The sequence below is a fragment of the Hibiscus syriacus genome, unplaced genomic scaffold (genome assembly GCF_006381635.1).
Source record: "Hibiscus syriacus cultivar Baekdansim isolate YM2019G1 unplaced genomic scaffold, ASM638163v2 tig00001644_pilon, whole genome shotgun sequence".
Taxonomy (NCBI): Eukaryota; Viridiplantae; Streptophyta; class Magnoliopsida; order Malvales; family Malvaceae; genus Hibiscus; species Hibiscus syriacus.
The window spans coordinates 4,369,016-4,390,310 of NW_024061878.1; the positions used below are offsets into that span (position 1 = coordinate 4,369,016).

The 21,295-nt window shown below is 37.3% G+C and overlaps 1 protein-coding gene and 1 pseudogene across 1 annotated transcript; one reads left to right on the forward strand and one right to left on the reverse strand.

Annotated features, from left to right (window-relative positions):
* Nucleotides 1-2,870: 2,870 nt before the first annotated feature.
* On the reverse strand, nt 2,871-4,868 carry LOC120129456 (protein BUD31 homolog 2). The gene is made up of 5 exons (XM_039146950.1): nt 4,849-4,868; nt 4,583-4,675; nt 3,925-4,026; nt 3,644-3,831; nt 2,871-3,187 (listed from the first exon to the last, which is right to left on the reverse strand). The coding sequence occupies exons 3-5, from the start codon at nt 4,016-4,018 to the stop codon at nt 3,032-3,034; spliced, it is 438 nt and encodes a 145-aa protein (XP_039002881.1). The 5' UTR covers nt 4,019-4,026; nt 4,583-4,675; nt 4,849-4,868; the 3' UTR covers nt 2,871-3,031.
* A 675-nt stretch (nt 4,869-5,543) lies between these two features.
* On the forward strand, nt 5,544-17,480 carry LOC120129448 (annotated as a pseudogene).
* The last annotated feature ends 3,815 nt before the right edge of the window (nt 17,481-21,295 follow it).

Sequence of the window (21,295 nt, forward strand, 5' to 3'; positions counted from 1 at the left end):
TGACTAAAATTGATAAAATACCTATAAATACTATGTAATGAACATTTCATACTAGTTTTGACAGGTAATGTTTTGCTATGATAACATGCAAATTGCTCATTCTTTGTTAAGATTTCATATTTTGTTATTTTGATATGTTCTCTTTTAATTTTTGTCTCGAATGCATTAACGAGCTTCTTAAAACTCATTACGTTTGTTTAAAATTTTATAAGAGTTTGATTTTGATATTGATTTAAATTGTACTGTAGGGATCACAAGTTAATTTTTTTTATCTTTCAATGTAAAATTCCTTATTTGAGAAATTTCCTGGATGGTGACACGTGAACTTATAATATTTTAACTATTTGGCAAGTTGTTCTGAATTGTATATACAATTTATGATATGCTTTTGCTTTTGTATGTCTTATGTTGAAACTATAGTTGATAAGCTTATGGCGATTAAATGTGTTTGGCATGTGTGTCCCTTGTAAATTTGTTTAGATTGTGGAATTGAGACATATGTAGTATGATTGTAGGTACTAAACATTGTCTTGGTAATATTGAGTCGTTGTTTATAGCACTCACTACTTGATTGGGAGTTAGGACGATCCTATATGATCATATGAATATCAAGTGCCACATTGACCACTGAAATGACCAAAATCCAAAATATACGAAAGATCTCTTTTTATTTTTACATCTATTCATCATGCGCACATATGAATCACTCATAACTTAAAACATACATCATAGCAGCATTGGAAATGGTGAAGTATTTTCGACTCGATGGACAAACAATCTCATAAAATCTCACAGGTTCGTTTCACTTACACCCCTAGAGCTTTGAACGGGATGGCTGACCACTTAGCTAAAACTGGGATGGCTAGACCCGAGTTATTCAAAGCATGGTGGTAAGAAGGTTGTAGTTTGGAGTTGCTTTTTTGCCCTGTAGGTAGTTGCTTGGCGTTTTGCTGCCGTTGATTTGGTTGTCGGTTTGGTGGGGTCATCTGTTCCATTTGTTTCTTTCCCTTGTTGGGAGTACTCTTTTCCTCCATATAGGTTTAGAAAAGGTTTTAACGAGGCTCTTAATCTAGGTGCTCCTTTTTATCAATAAAAATCTTTCGTTGCTGAGAAAAAAAAATACGAGCACACAAGTACTTTCAATTTTCCTAACATGCTTTCATAACACACGTTAAAACACAAAATTATTGTCACCGAAATGTTCAACACTATTCAAAATGTTACCTTGTCAAATTTTACTTCAGTCATAGTTCTTAATCGATAGGAATTGAAAAATTCATTATTTTTAAGGATCGAATCATAAAGTTTCAATTACTTTTAATACTGAGTTAAAAATTAAATTAAAACGGTTAAAAGTTTCCTGTAGAAACCCCAACTTAATTTGAGTCAGAATTTGTGCTTAATTTCATTTTCAAAATCCAGAACCACCTTGTAAAATCAATCATTTAAGCATCAAAGGGTAAAAACCAACTTTTAGGGCTCTTAAAAACAATATCAAACCTCTTTCCTTGAATTCAAGTCTGAGATCGATCCTTTTAAAAAATGACAAGTTCTTTTCATTCCGGTAGCCATGGAAAATTGCAGATTTCAGCATGAACGTGCATGATTAAGTTGCAATCCAAAACCTAATTGTTTACTTAATTAATGAACATCCATAAACATACTTCAACCATCACATATACCATGCTTCATAACATCAATTTAACATTTCAACATGCTTTGATCATCAAAATTCTAATTATATATTTTAGTTACTTTTTAATAACTTCTATTGCCATGTTTAGGAGTGTGCAAATTCGAATATGTTATTTTTAAAATAATGATTCATATACAATTAAAAAAAAGATATCCAAATATCCAATCCATACATGTTATTTATTTTACCTAAAATTAATCCCATTGCAGAGAAGATATTTAGATAATATTTTAATACAAAATTAAAAATATTAGAGAGTTCTAAAATAAACAATTAAATAAGAAACTTTAACAGTAACGCATGTTTTCAAATATGAATTTATTATAAAATGTATTTTAATGTATTTATTTGAAAATTTCTTAATAGTTAATATATTGATAATTTTACCAATATATCTAACATAGCTGCTACCTGGTCGAATGAAACTAGTTGCTGCCTGATCGAATGAAGCTAGCTGCAATCGTGCTGTGCACACTGATGTATTGCATTAATCTGCTCCAGTTCTTTTAGTAAAAAATAAATAAATCTAATTATACTTGGATTATATATAAATTATATAAAAAAATATAATCACCCTAAATCCCTAATAGCCCAGTTACCATTGTAGGATGGAATTGTTTAAAAAGTAAAAATTAACGATCAAGTTATCATTGCAGGCTGAGATTTGGAAAAGTTTCCCATGAAACATAGGGTTATTGAGTTTAGGGCTAATGGCCCACTAATTTTGTGGATATTCGGATAATCCAAAATTGAGATTTTTTTGGACATTCAGAAAATCCGAAATTGAGATTTTCTTGATTCGCATCCGATCGAATTATCCGATTTTTATCGGCCGATCCAAATTATCTGGAAAAAATTTCGATTTGGATATCCGGATATTTAGATCAGATCATTGCATAAACAGTTCAAATTATTTGGATTTGACATTTTAGGCATTTTGTCTATTTTAAGAAGCTAAACCTACCAAATTCATGCTATATGACTAGTCCAAATCAACCGAAACACCAAACATCAGACCACTCAAGATCTATGACAATGTTTACTCTTCCTACAGGAAAAAAACTCACCATGCATCAATCAGTTGAAAAGCACTGTCGTTTTTTGACTCGTCATTGCAGATCTACAAGTTAGTAAAGCAACGATCTTATAAACCATTAATAGCCACACAAAAACATATCCAAAACCAGGACACAGGTTTAATGGCGAAGTTTCAGGTTCATAGCAACAACAGAGAAAGGAAAGTTAGCAGAAATTTAAGAGCAGCGAGACAACAATAATACTTTAAAACTCCTCATTTTAACATCAAAGAAGAAGATGCTGAAAGAAAAGGCAAACCTAATCTCCACTTGCACAACCTTTGCATCCACAGTGAACGCATTCAATAACCTTTTCTTCCCTCAAGTGCTTCGGAACACGGCAGACGCAAGTTGTAGCGAAGTTGTGATCCCTTGGTTGTATGCAACGTAAGCAACATAAACGTTCATATCCCGGCTGCAATAAATAAAACATATAAACAATAAAAAGCTGCCACAATAAGAGGAAATATAAAACTCGGAAAGACCAAGCACAAGAGATAAGAAAACAAAGGGACTATACAAATGTGTCTGATATACGAATGTACGTAATGCACATATATATGTCCATCTATATATAAGCACACATTCAGCACATAAAATGATCTCTGGGGTTTCAAATAGAAAAACCAACCCCTGACATGAAATGAATCAATAATTGATCAAAATATGCTAGATGGATTTGCTTTGCAGTACTAGAAAATTGACAAAGTATTTGATTATGACACCATAAAATCAATGAAATGCCATATTCCCAAAACGTATTTTAATAACTTAATATTTGTTTGTTTGCTCAACAATGAAAATACACTCCATACAATATCTATGCAATTCTGTGTAAGAATATAGACGGAGCAGAGATAAAGTGACAAACCTTCTTCCATTTTGCAATAAGATTGCGGTCAGCATATCCTTGGTCCAAGCAGAACTCATACAATTCCTTGGATATTTCCTTCCTGCGGTGGTAAAGGTCGAAAATATATCGACTCTTTTGATGGGCAATTTTGAAAATGGGCCACAATGTCTCACATTTTCTCTTACCATCGTGAGGATCATTCTCAGCTATCCCATTAGTTAACAAATTAGTTCATAACAATGATGATAAGAGTTTCAATAATCAAAGTAGAACACATACATGATGCGGAAAAACCCTACCTTCTCTCATTTTTGCTTGTAGCTCACGAAGCGTCGGTTCAATCAATTCCCATCCTTCTGGATATTTTACACGGTTCGTCTTCACTTTCGGCATTGTTCTACCTATCAACACCACAAAAGGTCAATTAACTTTTATATTAACAGGATATTACTGAGAATTTCACAATTCCTAAGGTTATAAACTGTAATGAGCTAAAAGAATAAACTAAGAGAAATAGGTGCAGCAGAGGAACATACTAGGAGCATTAGATGAAATGAAGAACGGCGGAGAAGAAACAACATACATTTCATTTCATATTCTTATCATATTCATCCCTTAACCATAAACATAGAATCGGGTAAAACCCTAATATAGTTTTCTTAAAATAAAGAATTCTATTCAAGCAAAAAGAAGGGAGGTCGAAACTCCTCCGCAGCATTTTTGATAGATACATCACGAACCCATTTCCAGTGTTATTAAGTATGCTCCCAGTGTATTTGCCCTATCAAATCAATACGCCAGCTAAAAAACATGACTGCCTGGTTTTATTAACGCATAGTCCCGTTTGTAAACACTACCAGTGAACCCTAATTTGATTTTAAAAGTAAAACATTTTATATTCACTTTTAGTCTTCAGCTATACAAAATTGATCAGCAGAAACTAATATATAAACTAACCTTGGAGATGAGAAGGAGAGAGACAAAGGTTTAGAGGAAGTATCAGCTTGGTCCAATATGGAAGGAGCGGACCCAATATTTGATTGAACAAGCCTGAGAACGCAGAGGAAACAAAAGAAAAAAAAAACAAAAACACGCACAAAGAAGAACCCAATAAAGATCTGGATGATTGAAGTTAACATAAGAGAGGAAATCAAAGGAAGAAAGTAGTTAATAGAGTGAAGAAGGAAAGTAGAAGTCGGCGAAGAGGGGGATATATTTTTTACCGGAAATCCTGAAACTCACAAAGATGCACAAGTTGGGATTTATTTATTTTTTTCTTCCCTTTTATAGGATAACTTTTGTAGTTAGTCCCTTAATTATGCGTAAATTGAAGATTTAGCTTCTATACTCTAATTTACTCAATTGTAGTTCATATACTTTTTGAATTTTAATATTTCAGTCCCCAACTCATACCAGGGGGGTATGTGACTAAATTACATGAAACTACAAATGGAAAATTAGAGAACAAGGACTAAATTTACAATTTACCTAATAACGTAATTTAAAGTAGTATGTCTAACAGCTCTACTTTAGGTAAGGATTAAAATTCTAAAATTTAAAAAATATAAGGGTTTAATTTTATGTAATTTACAGTTTATTTAATTTTTGCTTTGCCACTAAACTATTATTATTTTTAAATCATATATGATATTACATTTTACTTTTTTTTTGTTGATAGTATCATCAATTCTTTAACGATGGATAATTAAAACAGAAAAAAATATAATATTATGAAATGTAATATTCAATAATATTTGAAAAAAGTAATTGAGTGATCAAAATAGAAATAAGTAATATGTAGGTGATAAACTAGGGAGTTTACCCTTAATAGTTTCATGGTTGATTCTCCAATCCAAATTTTCTTTTCAGTTTCACCCCATTCTTCTTTGTTTATCACCCTCTTCTTCTTCGAAATTAGGGTTTCACCATCCCCAGAAATGAAGCGAAGTGCCACGAAGAAGAAGAGGCGACCACGTGCGACGAAAACGCCGTCTCCCAACGATTTGTCATCTGATGCGTCGCGTAAGCTGGATCCGAATGGAACACAAAAACTGCTTATCGACTCGTTAATGGAAGCCTTTGGTTCCATCTCTCTAGAAGAAGCCACGTCAGCTTACAGTCAAGCCAACGGAGATTTGGACGAAGCGGCAGAGATCCTATCCAATTTGATCGATAATGGTAACAATAGTGAAGATCCTGAGCCGTCGACGAGCTCCATTTCGATTGATTCTTCATGGTCGGGTTCATCGGGTTCCGGTTTTGCGGAAACGGGCTGCTCTCAAAATCTGAATAGCGGGAGGGCACGCAGAAGAGGAGGAAAGCAGCAGAAGCGAGTGGTAGCGGCAACGGGGACTGTTTCGACGGCTCTGGGGAAAGATTATTTTAGGTCAAGCCCATGGCGAGACCCGGCTGCAGCGGCACCTGCGAGACCGGTTTTAGCAAAGGAAGAAGCGGAGCAGTTTTTAAGCTCAATGCTTGGGGACGAGTGTGAACTTAGCATGGCTGTTGTTAGAGATGTTCTATGTGAGTATATTTATTTATTTGTAATAAAGTTCAGGGAATAATTAATTTAATTTTCTTTTTCATGTTGAATGAACGAAAAAAAAAGTTTATTTTTGCGGGTCAGTGTGGGCATAATGTGGGGAAGGTTTTGTGAGTCCTAAAATCTGGATTTGCTTTCTTTGTAGATTTTGATGTATGTAAAGTGTAAACACCAAAGTAGCTTCATAGACATTAGGAATTAATTCAGGAAAAATAAACATAAAATTTTGCTTTTGAATGGCTAAATGCCCCCTTTAGCATACATGTTGCTTTATAGATGCCTCTTTGGTAAGAATTAACTGATTTTTAACTATACATCAGTGCATCCAAAGATCAGGGAATCTATGAGGATATATTGTTTATCACCTTGTAAATAGGCAAATATGGAAATTGGGTTACTGATTAAGACATGGTTGGATTGTGTTGAGTTTATGCTTCTTTAATTCTTTCCCTCTTGGGATGATTGAGTCTTGAGTTAAATCAATCTTAATAAACTGGAATCTAAGGCTAAGCTACAGAAAAACAGCTTCTTGTACTTTACTGTCACTGATGGTTATTTCTGATTTGTCATCTTTTTGGAAAATGTCATTCTGATTCTGTGTATTCTTTCTTCCAGGCTTTGGATGCATTACTTGATTTATCTGGTTCCTCCTATGGAAAATCCAAGAATTGTAATGACAATGTAAACAGTAGACAGGATACATAATTTGCTATTGAATGTGCAGACAATGTAAGTAATATGTTTTTTTTTCTTTTCTTAAAATGTTTCAAGTTTGTGGATCAGTTCCCTCATTCTGTTTATAACATCATTTGTTTTAAATTTTTTAGATATTTATACGCTGATTTTATAATAATTCCTGTTTTCCAACTAGAGCTGTTTGAGAGTATCTGGTTTGAGTGATATTAGAATCCTTACTGTTTTCTTAAGAGAGTCAGTGATGAGTTAAAGCGAAATTACTCTGTGTTTGGCTTGGCTAAAATATTTATTTAGTGTTCAACCTTATGATGGTTTATCTTTCCTTATACCAAGCTTGATGATTTGACATTGATTCAAATGAGAATTGGGTTGAGGGACTTGAGGCTTTGAAGTCGAGGTTCATCTCTATATTTCAAACCAGTCTAACTGAAGGGAACTTTCATTTCGTATATAGTCATTCCGTTCGTCACTAAAAGAGTAAACACAGACAAAAGCCACCCTGTTTTCGGAAAAGAGCACTAGTGGATGTATAAGATTATGTTTATGCAGCATAATTTTGTTTTCGCAGTTCCTTATAATATACATTATTTCGATATTGTTCAAATTATTTGAAAAGCGTTTTACATTGCATTGTATTCTGAATGGCGATTTATAAATTTTTCCAACAGTTAATAGATAGGACATCTGACTACACGTCTAATTCATCAGAAAGCGAACTTCAAGATAGTATACAGTCGATGGGCTATTCTTGCAGGTAACTTAGTCTGCCTGCCATTATCCCTTGGCTTGTTGATTCTTTTTCCTTTGATGTTTCTTCTCATGCTGTTGTATAGAATAAAGGACTTAACATTGTAGATGATTGAATGGTGTTGAGCTATTTCATTTAATGCATGTCTTGAAGAATGAGACAATTTACATTAGAAACTATTCTTGTTGATGATAATTGCCTGCTGGATTTAGAAGAAACTGCAGAATGAATGGGACAACAATTTCCTACTCACGGTATAAAAGAAAAAGCTCTTGAGGTTGGTTGCCAGAGTAGTCTAAATGTATGTTTACATGTTGTGTTGGGTATTTATAACTCACATTGCCTATTAACTATATTTGACAATTCTATTGCAAAGCTGAGAATTACTTTTAGTTGAGGGAATCGTGATGCATCTTCATATATGTTTCATGTATTGACAATACAGTTGTAGGCTTGTAGCTAAGAATTAATTTTGGTTGAGATAATCGTGCTGCATCTTCATACATGTGTCAATGTTTGAATACAATTATCTCATTTTCCGAGTCTTTTAAATACTTGATTTAGGATACATGAGTGTTGCCTTGGCTGTGTTAATATCATAGAAAATTTTATAAATATTTGATTTAGTTCTAAGTTTTCTAAATACTTGATTTAGAATACAATTTCTCCCGTTTCAATGATTTTAAGTATGAAAACCACGACCATGACTTGAAATTTCAAGCGCCCCCTTTCATTTTAGGAATTATGCAAAGGTTATTGCTAGTTCTGAAGCTATGCAACCATCTTTCCCAAGGAGTAATGTGTTGAATCTCCCTCAAGAAGTGTTGGATTCTTTATTTAACATCCCCAAGAGTTCTAAACATGAACCAAGCACTATGAGTTGGAGGAATGTCGTAAAGAAGATGCAGTCATTGGGACCAGCTATTGATATTTGTCCATCTACTGATTCAGAGCCTCAACAGGATATCTATGGTATTCTCTTGTTAATTTCTCAGGCTTTCAAAGTTATTGTATGTCTGGGTTTCTTAGTACTCTAACATCTTGTTTTGAAATGGAATTATTAATATCACTATAAACAATCATATTTTCACGAAGCCCTACTACTAAATTGCACTTGAGCACTTTTATTAGAAGGGCAATACTGACAAATTCCTAAAATATTAATTATTTTTTCATTCTTAGTCATTATGTTTGGTACATATGCATTGATACATCTTTTCTTCTGCTTGTTCTACCAAAATTGGAATATTCAAGTAGCCAGGTCTACTTGAATAACTGCCTCCTAAACTTATTCTGAGAAATGAAGGCATTTGAATATTCATTAAAGTGGTTAGATCATTCTATTTCTCCATTAGAATTAAAAAAAATGTATTCTGAAACAAAAAAGACGAAAAAGAAACTGAAGAAGTTAAGGTGATTCTTGATTAACTGTGCTTTCTAGGGTTTGTATTGTTTTTATTTCCTCTTTGACCTGGTGTTTATAACCATTTTCTTCAAAATATTCATCATAAACTCATTTGTACTACGTATATATGTTTTTGCACTGTTTTACATTATTGTTTTCTTTACAATTCATTTTTTCGGAATTGTAGTTAAGGAAGATGAATATCACAAATTTAGAAAGAGTGCCAAAGAGCATTGGGATTCTATGAAATCCTATTATCAGAAGGAAAGTAGAGAGAAAAACGTAGAGAGAGAGAATTTGAAAGGAAAGTCAGTTCCGGTTGAGTGTTGGTCGGCGTTTATCGATAATCTTAGTAAAAGGGTCTCCCATCGTACGCTTAGGGAATTATTCTTAGTCCATGGTCCTGTTACGAGAGTCTTTATTCCCAGCCAAACTAGAAATCCAAAATACAGATTTTCCACTTTTGCTTTTGTTCATTTTAAGAGGGAGGAGGATCTGAAGAGGGCTGTTGAGGAGTTAAACGGGATTGTGATTGATGGAAGGAAGATCTCAGTTAGTCCTACCAGATTTAAGGATGAACGTTCAAGGTCAAGGGTGGTGCTTTCTTCTTCAAACAATGTTGCTGGTCAAATTAATGCAGAATCTTCAAAATCAAGAGAAAGAGATAATATTAATAGAAGTAGAAGGGATGATAGATCTTATAGGGATGCTCTGTTGTCTAATGGGAATAGAAGGGGGAACAATGATCTAATGTCTGAGGATATCCAGAGGAGGAATGTCAAGGGAAATATATTTGAGATGCATATCCCAACAGACAGCGCCAACTGGGTGAAAAGGTCGTTAACAGGGATTATCAAATACTCCTTTCAAGTGGAGTTCATTCGGACGGCATTATTAAAAGAAGGCCATGATGTTCAAATTGCGAGATGGGGCTATGTCTGGAATTCTTGTGTGATAGTTCTTAAATCTCATGAGGAGATGCTGGAGTTATGGAGTAAGAAGGAAGAAGTTTTAAAACAGTGGTTCGTGCTAGTGGAACCTTTACTGAATGAAACCGGGTACCAATGGCCTTTTGCATGGCGGAATTAAAAGGTGTTCCTCTGTTATGCTGGAATGAACCCTTCTTCGAGAAGTTGGCTGGTAGATGGGGCAGTGTGGTAGATATCCATGATAGTACAAGGAAAAGAGAAGATCTCACAATGGCAAGAATCTTATTGAAGGTGGAAAGTCCTTTTGATGTTCCAGAGGTTATTACTCTTGGATCGTATGGAAGATCATTCAAAGTAAGTATCAAGATTGGATCAGCTAGTGAGTATTCTAGTTCGTTTTTCAGTAATTTTCCGGTGGAGGATTCCGGTGAGATATTTTTTGAAGAGAGGATGTCTGAGAAGGATGAAGACAGATTGTTGTCAGTTCATGGGGAAGGTGAGACTTGCGCAGCAGGGGAAAATCGTTTGTCAGTGGACAATTGGATTGACCAGGGAGTGTTTCGTGTTTCTGGAGGAGCTAGTGAGGATAGACAGCTAGCAAGACTTTCCTTAGATAGGAAAGATATTAAATGTGGTCTGTCAGAAAGTCAGACTGTTGGAAAGTTTAAAGTTGGTGAGTATGCAGGTTTGGGGATTAGAAGTCAAAATTATTCGGCTGATGGATCTCAGGCCCATTCTGAAGACTCTGGGCAGTCTGGGTCAAAATACTTTTCGGGTTTTATTTCTGGGCCAGCATTTACAATTAATAAGTTTGGGGAATTGGTTGAAAACCTTCATTTATCAGGAAAAAGTAGGGGAGTGTCCAAGGTATTGGAAACGAGTCCATTTGTAGAGAAGCCATTTAGTGTAGAGATAGAGCCCGAAGAAGAAAATTTAAGACCGGTGGAACAGGTTTCAAATAACAACTCAAGGGGGAGGCAGTTACATCGCTCTAGACGAGAGTTTACAACAGAGAGTAATGTGCTGGAAACTAGAAGTCTGAGCAATTGTAAAAGGGTATACAACAGGTCGAGGGAAAGAAGATACTGGTATGGGGATTGTTGAACATCTCGTCTGAAACAGGGGGTGCCGTAGTTAAGCAGAGGGAGCTAGATGTTGATTCCAGTACTAATATTCAACTTTGTTTATCAGCAGAGAACATTGCTGATGGGAGTCTTTTTCCTTATCTTGACAATGGATCTGGGGGTGGGAGTGTAGGAAGGGAGATTGAAGGTTACTTTTCAGAAGGTGATTGCTTAAAGTCCAAATCTGGTTTGCTGATTAGAAGGAAGAGAAGAACTAAAAGGATCCTGTATCGTGAAGCCCTCGACCAGGTGAGCATTGATACAGCATCCTCCTCAGCTTTTTCGATTCTGTTGAAAGAAGCGGTAGAAACTTGGGAGGTTAGCAAGCTTTTGGGTGTGTCTTTTAAGGAAGGGAAAGAAGCCTTTTTGGATAAAATCATAGCTTTAGAGAAAGGCGTAAATGGGGTTAATAAAGGTCTGGTTGATTGAGGAGTGTGTCTGCACCTATTTCCTTTTTCAAGATGACAAAGTTAGTAATATGTTCATGGAATGTTAGGGGTTTGGGGAAAAACGAAAAAAAGAGGGCTGTTCAGAATTTAGTCTCCAACTTTAATCCTACTTTTCTTTGGCTGCAAGAAACTAAGTCTGAGAAATTTAGGAAGTCTTTTTTTAGGAGAAGTGGAATTAATAAACTAAAAGGAATTTTGGAATCTCCTTCAGTTGGATCAGCGGGGGGCCCTGTTGTGTTGTTGGGATGACAATGTTTTTGAGCTGGAGAGTCAGTTTGTTAGCAGGAGATTCATAGCTACTTTCGGTAAATTTCAGAGTATTGATTCCAGGTGTGGTTTCATCAATGTCTACGGTCCAGCAGTGGAGGAGGAGAAATCTGGTTTTTTTGAAGAATTAAGCAGTTTTCTTAGTGGACAGACTTACCCCATTTGTGTGGGAGGGGATTTCAATGTATATTTACAAGAAGATGAGAAATTGGTAAGGGGTCAAAGTAGGAGTTCAATGGAGATCTTTAATGAGTTCATTCTTCATACGGGCTTGATTGATCTCCCTTTGAACGGGGGTAGGTTCACTTGGTGTAATAACCAAGATAATCCCACTTTTGTAAGATTGGACCGTTTTTTGGTTGATTGTCGTTTCCTAGAGCTGTTTCCGGGCGTTGTGCAGTCGCTTCTTCCAAGATCTTTGTCAGATCATAATGCTATAATTCTGGAGAATAAAGGAGTGGACTGGGGTAGAAAACCGTTTAGATTATTCAATTATTTGATGGATGAGGAGGGTTTTGAGGATCTGGTTGTTTCTTCTTTTCAGAGTGGTAAGGATAGTCAGAATGAGGCAGGCGTTTTTAGTCTGATGAGGAACACCAAACATGCAATTAAGAAGTGGTATGGGAACAGAGATAAGTATCCAGGTGCTTTGATTTCTGAGTTAGAGAAGAAAATTTCGTTGATAGAGGATGATATTCAACAGAAGCAAGGAATTGTTGACAGTGAGGTATTAACTGAATTGAAAAATCTTAGAGCAGAATTGTGGAAGCTTCACAAGATTCAGGAGCAGATCTGGTTTCAGAACTCGAGAACTAATTGGATTGTTGATGGGGATCGCAATACTAAATACTTCCACACTTGTGCTACGATTAGGAATAAAAGGAATGCTCTACTTGCTTTAAACTTCAAAGGGGAAACAGTTGAAGACCCAACTGCAATTAAGGCCATAGTTAAAGAGTATTTTTTTAAGATCTATAATGAACGAACTACTTTAGAAATTGAGGATTTGAATCTGGATTTTCCCAGAATTTTTTTGTAGCAGAAGCAGTTCTTAGAACAGGAGTTTTCTGAGGAGGAAGTGTGGGAGGTGGTGAACTCTTGTGGTAGCAACAAAGCTCCGGGTCCTGATGGCTTTAATCTGGGATTTTTCAAGAGGTTTTGGCAGGTCCTTAAGGTAGATATTATGAAATTCTTTCATAATTTTTACTTGGGGAAGGAATGAGAACATGGAGTAAATCACACGTTCATCACTCTTATTCCTAAGATTTCTAGCATTGGTGGTCTGGACGATTTTAGACCTATAAGCCTTGTTGGTGGATTGTATAAGATACTCTCGAAATGTCTGTCAAGAAGACTTAGGAGCTGCATTTCAGATTTGATCAGCCCAAGTCAATTCGCTTTTATCCCCGATCGGCAAATCCTGGACTGTTCTCTTATAGCAAATGAAGGGATTGACTTTTGGAGGAAGAATGGTTTAAAAGGGTGTGTTTTTAAGGCTGATTTCAAGAAGGCATATGATACTCTTGACTGGCCTATTTTGTTCAGAATAATGAAGGAAATGGGCTTTGGTTCTAGATGGATAGGGTGGATTTCGAAATGTGTCACTTCAGCGACTGTTTCAGTTTTGGTGAACGGAGTTCCTACTGAGGAAATTCTTATGGCGAGGGGTCTTCGGCAGGGCTGTTCCTTGTCTCCATTGTTGTTCAATATAGTTGGGGAACTATTGAATCTATTAATAGCGAAGGCTGTTTCAGGAGGGCTTTTTTCGGGATTGGTCATTAGAAAAGAGGAGAGGAATTTTAATTTAACTCATTTGCAATTTGCTGACGACCTTATTATGTTCTGTGGGGCGTCGGAAAAACAGATCTTGAATGTAAAGAGGGTTCTTCGGGTGTTTGAGATTATTTTTGGTCTCCAGCTGAATTTAAGGAAGTGTAAATTATTTGGAGTGAACATAAAGGAAGAGGAAATTAAGGATTGGGCAGCTATGATTGGATGTTCAGTGGGCTCTTTTCCCTCAGAATATTTGGGACTCCCTCTAGGTCCACATAGGAACTCCAACATTTTATGGGATCCAGTGGTTCAAAGCTTTAATAAGAGGTTACCGGGCTGGAAAGGCTCCTCTCTGTCACTGGCAGGCAGGCTAGTTCTAATTAAATCAGTTCTATGCTCACTCCCTATATACTTTTTGTCAATGTTCAAGGTTCCAGCTTCAGTTTACAAGACTCTAAATTCTATCATGTCAAATTTTTTATGGGGTGGTGGTGATGGGAGAAAGAAGATACATTGGGTAAGCTGGTCCGATGTTTGTAAACCAAAAATTGAAGGAGGCTTGGGGGTTCCTAATTTAAAGGTGGTGAATAGGGCACTTTTGGAAAAGTGGGCTTGGAGGTTTGCTGTTGAGAGGGAGGCGGTTTGGAGGGAAATGCTCTGCATCAAATATAAATTGGATCCTTCCTTGATGTAGTTTGACAGTAAAGTCTCTCCTAAACTTTCTTGGATGTGGAGAGATATGGTGAGAAATCATTATAATGCTGATTCGTTGGGCTGTAGTATCAGAGGTAAATATAGCTTTAAAATTGGCAATGGGAGGAACATTCGGTTTTGGCAAGACAATTGGACAATGGATCATCCTTTGATGGTATTGTTCCCTAGAATATTTTCTATTGCAGTGAATAAAGAAGGAAGATTATCTCAGTTTGGGGAGTTCAGTTCAGGGGGTTGGATTTGGAACGTTCAGTTGAGGAGAGAGTTGAATGACTGGGAATTTGAGCAATGGGCAAATTTGATGGTTGTTATCTCTGATTTTTCTATTTCTGCTGATGCCACTGATGGACTGTTTTGGAAGGGGAATGGGGAAGGGGTTTTCACTGTGAAATCATGTGTCAATCTATCTTATTCGGGTTCTCCCGATTCAGAGGAAGCTAAATTTTGGAAGTCTAATGTTTGGAGGGGTCTGTTGCCTCCAAGAGTTGAGACTTTTCTTTGGCAAGTTATCTTAAAGAAGTCGGCGGTCAAGACAGCTCTGGTTAAGAGAGGTGTTCAGGGCATAAATGATACTTTGTGTTCTTTCTGTAATCTTGAAGAAGAGTCTTCATCGCATTTATTTTTTTCCTGTTCGGTTGTTTGGCCAATTTGGATGAAATTCTTGGGCTATTGGAATTTTCAGTCGGTTTTTCATGAAGATGCTAAAGGATTCCTATTGGCTTGGAATGACTTGAAGACCAACTCTCTTATCTGGCCATTTATTCCTGGAGCTGTTCTATGGACAATTTGGAAGACCAGGAATTTTATAGTGTTTGAAGGAGGGAAGCTTGATCGAGCAAAGATTTTCTTTCTAGCTAGGTGCAGGCTTGCTTCATGGTTTCTAGCTAAGGAAACTAATGTTACTATTTCCAAGGATGATATTATTGCTGACCCGTCCATAGTGGATTCCTACTCGTCCCATTCTAATCGGGTTTCAACCGTGTTTCCTTGGTCTCCTCCTCCAAAAGGGTTTGTTAAACTTAATGTGGATACGGCTACCTCGAGTGATTGGAAGAGGAGTGGCTTAGGTGGTATTTTGAAAGACTTGTCTGGTTCGATTCTTGGCTCCTTCAAAGAGCCTGCTGGTCCGGGCCCCCAACTTTAATGGAATTGAAGGCTATCCTAAAGGGTTTAGATTTTTTTGAATCTATTCGTCATAGGGTTAAAGATAGATTGATTATTGAGAGTGATAGTCAGGTGGCAGTTGGCTGGATTAAGGATGTGGTTTCTTGTCCTGTTGTTTATGTTCAAATAGTTAAAGACATTATTCAAAAGCTTAGTGTTTTTGAAGGTTTTATTAGTTGGGTTAGTAGGACAGCCAATATAGAGGCGGATGTCCTAGCTAAGGCGGGTATTGGTTGATTTATGCTCTGTTAAGGGCTGTTTCTTTCTGGTTTTGTATCTCTTGAGGGAGATTGATTTGTATTACTTTGCTATATTTGAGTTTAATGAATCCTAGGGCACTCCTTTCCTCCTTGTGTGGATTAAGGAACTACTTTTAAGTTCCGTTAATCACCAAGGGGGTTTTATTGAGGCCTTTTATTCCTATCAAAAAAAAAAAGGTATGGTGTGTATTGCAACTCACACACCCACACCCACAACCACACGCGCGAGCGCGCACATACACACACCCACACCCACACGCGCGAGCGCGCACACACACACACACACCCCACACGCGCGAGCGCGCGCGCGCATACACACACACACACAAACATATGAATATTACAAATATAAGTTGCCTTGTGCAGTTTTTTTTTCTTTTAATTTGTACGAGTGTTGATGACTATTTGACGATAGAATGAACATTCTTCTACAGGCTGCTACTGCATATTCAAAGGGGGAAATGGAATATGTGGCCCATCTGTCTGACCAGGTGTGTTTTCTACTTGGGCGGATTTTATTAATCACACTTTGGCATACAAATTTGAGATGTGATGCTGTGTTTTTGGGAAATTTTGAAAAGGAAACACTGGCAATCTCTAAGGACTATCCTTTATCAAATTCATGCCAAGGGTTTGCTTTAGAATAAAATTTTGACATGATTATACCTTACATCTGATTAGGGAAAGATACAGACTAATTTGGTGCGGGAAGCAGATGAAAGGGCAAGCCAGGATATATTTAAAGCTAGGTAAGTACTTGTATAACTAACCAAATCACTGAACCCAGAGTATTCTCTCTTTGCCTCTACTTTCTCTTGTGGTCAAGCGAACTATTATCACCTGTCTTTACAGGAACAAAGCCTTTGAAAATGTGATAACCATTGATTTGCATGGGCAACATGTCAGCCAAGCAATGAGGCTTTTAAAACTACACCTTCTATTTGGAATATATGTTCCTTGTAAGCTTTTGTTCAACCTGATTGTGTATATGAGTATGTGTGTGTTTGTGATGTACTTAATAGTGGCCTTATTGTGCTTCAGCGATTCGAACTCTGAGGGTTATCACTGGATGTGGAACACATGGTATGGGGAAGTCAAAACTGAAACAGTCGGTATGTATCTAAATCATCCCTGATCCAACTATTTGTCCTATCCGTGATAAATTAGTTAGTCTTCTTTTTATGATGGTCATTTTATAGCCTTTCCGTAAGTTTATTGACTAATCCATAAATGGCTAATGCAATCTTTTTCTGTATATTGTATGTAGTTGAAATGTTGCCTTGGTTAATTTAACTTGAATTCATTATCTTAGTTGTAGACCTTTTACTTTATGCTTTTCTAGAACAGTGTAGTTTATGCTTGTTGTCTAGTAAGTTATGCCACTAATTGGTGCATGCAGATCATTAGGCTTCTTGAGAAGAAAGATATTCAGTGGCATGAACAAAACCGTGGAACTTTACTAGTCAAGCTTGATGGATATCGAGAGTTTACCTTTTTAGATGCCAACAGTGACACCGAGTAAATTAACTATTTAACACCAGGTTTGCCTCATCACCATCTGTTTGTGTAAGGAATACAAGGATGTAATGTAACAAAGGTTAATGTAATGGTTCAGAAATCGGTATCAGATGTTCATATGTACATCACTAGAAGGCCTTGTACTCTTTTGACTCGACCGTAAATAGGTGGAAGCTTCATGAAGATGAGGCTTCCATGTTTCTGTATGTTGAGTGTAGTGAAATCATGTATCAGCATCGGTGGTTCTTGATAAGGACGAAGACACATGACTGTAAATTCCTTACTTTTTTTTTGATGAAATAAAGATGTAAGCTTGCACCTAGTGTGCTACTGCCACATTAAAATCAAATGAATCCTGTTGTATTAAACTAAGTGCTTCCGGTGGTGGAGAGTAGAAAACTGTCTGAACATCGCCTTTTGCTGCTGCTAACTTTGCTAGTTTATTGGCCACTTTATTCGCGTCTCGGTTAATATGCTTCAAAGTAACTGTCCATTCTTGATTTAATAAAACACGAACCCGGTCCAACAGAGTAAATACTGAATCTCTATTGGCGTTTCCCTGTAGCATCAGAATAACCTCCAAGCATCTATTTCGACCATGATTTGCCTTTCGCCAAGATTCCACGCATGAGAGAGGCCTTCATGTATTCCCCATAACTCCGCCTCAACGATAGAGCATATTCCTAGTACTTTAGCGAATCCAAGGATCCAACTACCATCCGAAGAGCGAATAACGCCCCCACATATAGCAAAACCATTTCCTGTTTTACGAGATCCATCAGTATTAACCTTGCACCAATTAGTAGGAGGTGGAGACCAATACATATGTTCATTATTCATTCGGTGAGAAGGTAGAGTCCTTTGCGAGGCAGAATCAATTGCTCGGTTCGCTTCGAAACAAAGGCGCCTTCCTTGTACTAAAACAGACTCTTCTTCAATGTATTCCGGGTCAAAAATTCTTCTATTGTGATTCTTCCAACACAGCCAAAGTAACGATCCAAATAATAGGTCCCAATCACGTTCATCCCGTGCATAAACTCCCGGAGAGGCAATATTAATATGCATCCATTCTCTTATGTCCCTGGAGAAAAAATCATCTAATTTTCAGCTTTAATTAAAGTTGTCCAAACAACCATGGCCGCATGACATGTTCGAAAGAAATGGTCTAATATTTCCACTGGCTGCTCGCAAACTCCACAGTAATTACTTGTTGTCAAATGCCGTCGGACTCGTTCCGTATTAGTTAATAGCCGCTCATTTACTACTAACCACAAGAAGATTTTGATCCATTGTAGCCCTCGATATTTCGAAATCACTTCCCATACTTTATGCGGAATAGCATTAGAGATTCCCTGTCTCATATCATACGCTGATTTTACAGAAAAACAACGGTTAATGTTCCACTTCCAACCCAATGCATCATTCTTACCACCTTGCCGTGGCGGCATCGTAGCTGCTAGTTTATGTGATATTATTCGGAACAAAGTCATTTATTAGCTCCCATCGCCATTGTCCATTGCTGTCAACCATAGAAGCCACCGTTCTCCTTGGAAGCTCATCGCGCTTAACTTGATTAGCTACAAACATGTTTAACGGCCCCACATCGCTAAGCCAAGAGTCCCTCCAAAATTCCACACTCTGACCATTCCCAATGTTCCAAACTAAGCTCTGCCGAACTTCACTCCACACTTGAGAGATTCCTTTCCAAACATGCGAACATCTCTTGCTGTCGATTGACTCGGGCAGTACATTCCTCCATTTATACTTGGAGCTCAACACTCGAATCCATAGCTGGTCAGAATTAACTGCCAATTTATATGCTAATTTCATGAGAAAACATCATTTTGGTCGATTAGTTTCTTAAGACCAGGACCCCCTTGCTTGTAGCCTTACAAATGTTCTCCCAATTTACAAGAGATATGCCACCTCTAGCTTCAGTACGCCCCAAAATAAAACCCCAGATTAATCTTTCTATCTCTTCACAAGTCCCTCTCGAAAGCTTCATGGACTGCATTGAGTAGAAGGGTATAGTCGATAGTACTGCTTTAGCCAAAGTGATACTTCCGGCCAATGATAAAGTTTTTTCCTTCCAGCTGGTGAGTTTATCTCGAACTTTCGAAACTATGTAGCTAAATGAAGATTTCGCAATCCGAGAGTGAAGAAACGGTACTCCAAGATACTTCCCCAAATTTTGGACTTCTTGGAATCCAAATAAAGAGCTAATTGAGTCTTCAACCCCAAATCTATATTCTTAGAATAAAAAATAGTGGTTTTTTGTATGTTGATCTTCTGACCCGAGAACCTGCAGAATAACTCCAATGTTCTCCGTATTACAGAACATTGCTCAATAGACGCCTCAGCAAAAAGTACCAAATCATCCGCGAAAAATAGATGAGAAAGATCGAGTCCACTGCGGCACAGGTGGATTGGTTTCCACTTCCCATATTGACAGCTATAGAGATTGCATGTGCCAACCTCTCCATGCACATCACGAACAGATAAGGTGATAAAAGCTCTCCCTGGCGTAGCCCCCTCGATGGCTTAAATGATTCAGACATAACACCATTCCAAAGTACTTGAGTCGAGACTGAAGTTACACATCTCATAATAAGTCTCCAAAGTTCTCTGGAATATTCAACTCTCTTAACGTGTCTTCAATAAATGGCCACTCAAGGCGGTCGTAAGCTTTCTCAAGATCGATTTTGATAGCCATAAATCCAGTCTTACCTTTCTTCAATTGCATAGAGTGAATTACCTCTTGCGCTACAATTATATTATCGTGATCGACCTTTCAAGAACAAAGCTTGTTTGAGTTTCTGATATCCAGTGCCTCATCAAAGCTTTTAGTCGGTTCACAATGATCTTTGTAACAAGTTTATATAACACAGAGCACAAACTAATTGGTCGAAATTGACTGAATGATTCCGATACTTTAACTTTAGGAATTAGTACCAAGAGTGTTTGATTGATTTCATTATCAAATGCTCCTCCTGCAAAAATGTGTTAAATCAACTGACATACGCTGTGACCCACTATATCCCAATTCCGCTGAAAGAAAAGAGCATGTAGGCCTTCCACTCCAGGAGCTTTTAACGGACTCATACTAAATAACACTTCACGAATCTCTTCATTAAGTAGCGGTCGTGTGAGTCCGTTCAAGTCGGTATTAGAAAGAATGCGAAAACATCCTTGAAACAAATACCCATTACCATTTTCGTTAATGCTAGTGAATAACTCCTTATAGTAATTAATCGCCATCGAACAAAGGGTTTCCTGATCTGACACCCAACAGCCATTCGAATACTTTAGAGCCCCCACATGATTACGTCTACGCCTCAACATCGTGCATGCATAGAAATATTTAGTATTTTTGTCTCCATGGAGTATCCATTGAGTTCTCGACTTTTGTAACCACAAACTTTCCTCTTATTGAAGGACCTGTTCAAGTTCGTATTTCAGCGTGTATTGCAAATCCACAAAGCGTCGCGAATAACGAGTAATAAGTGCTTTATCTATACCCCGTAAACGTGACAAGAGTTCCCATTTTTTCCTCCCTATATGCCCAAACACCTTCAAATTCCAATCACGAGCTTTAGCTTGGAAAGAATGCACGTTGTTAACCACATCCAAATCATTTCTCCAAACTTCAACTAAGAAACTCTTAAATTGAGGATGGTCCTGCCATGCTGCAAGGAAGCGAAAAGGCCAAGCCGATTGAAAACTCATGTTACTATGGGGTTTTAGTAGAAGAGGGCAATGGTCCAAACCCACTCTATCAAGATGTAGCACCATCGTACCAGGGAATACACTAGCCCAACAATTATTCATAAGGCAACGATCTAAACGCTTGCAAAGATTCCCTCTTCTCCACGTAAAATTTGACCCCTGATAATCGACCTCATATAAACCCATCTCAAAGATAAAATCAACAAACAATTAGCTTCCCCTGAACCACGACTTGAACCGCCTTCCCTCTCATCTGGTCGCAGGATGGAATTAAAATCACCTCCCATAATCCACGCTTCATTCTCCCCTGGCATAAGGTTCATCAAGTGTTTCCATACCATCTTCCGCTTCTCCA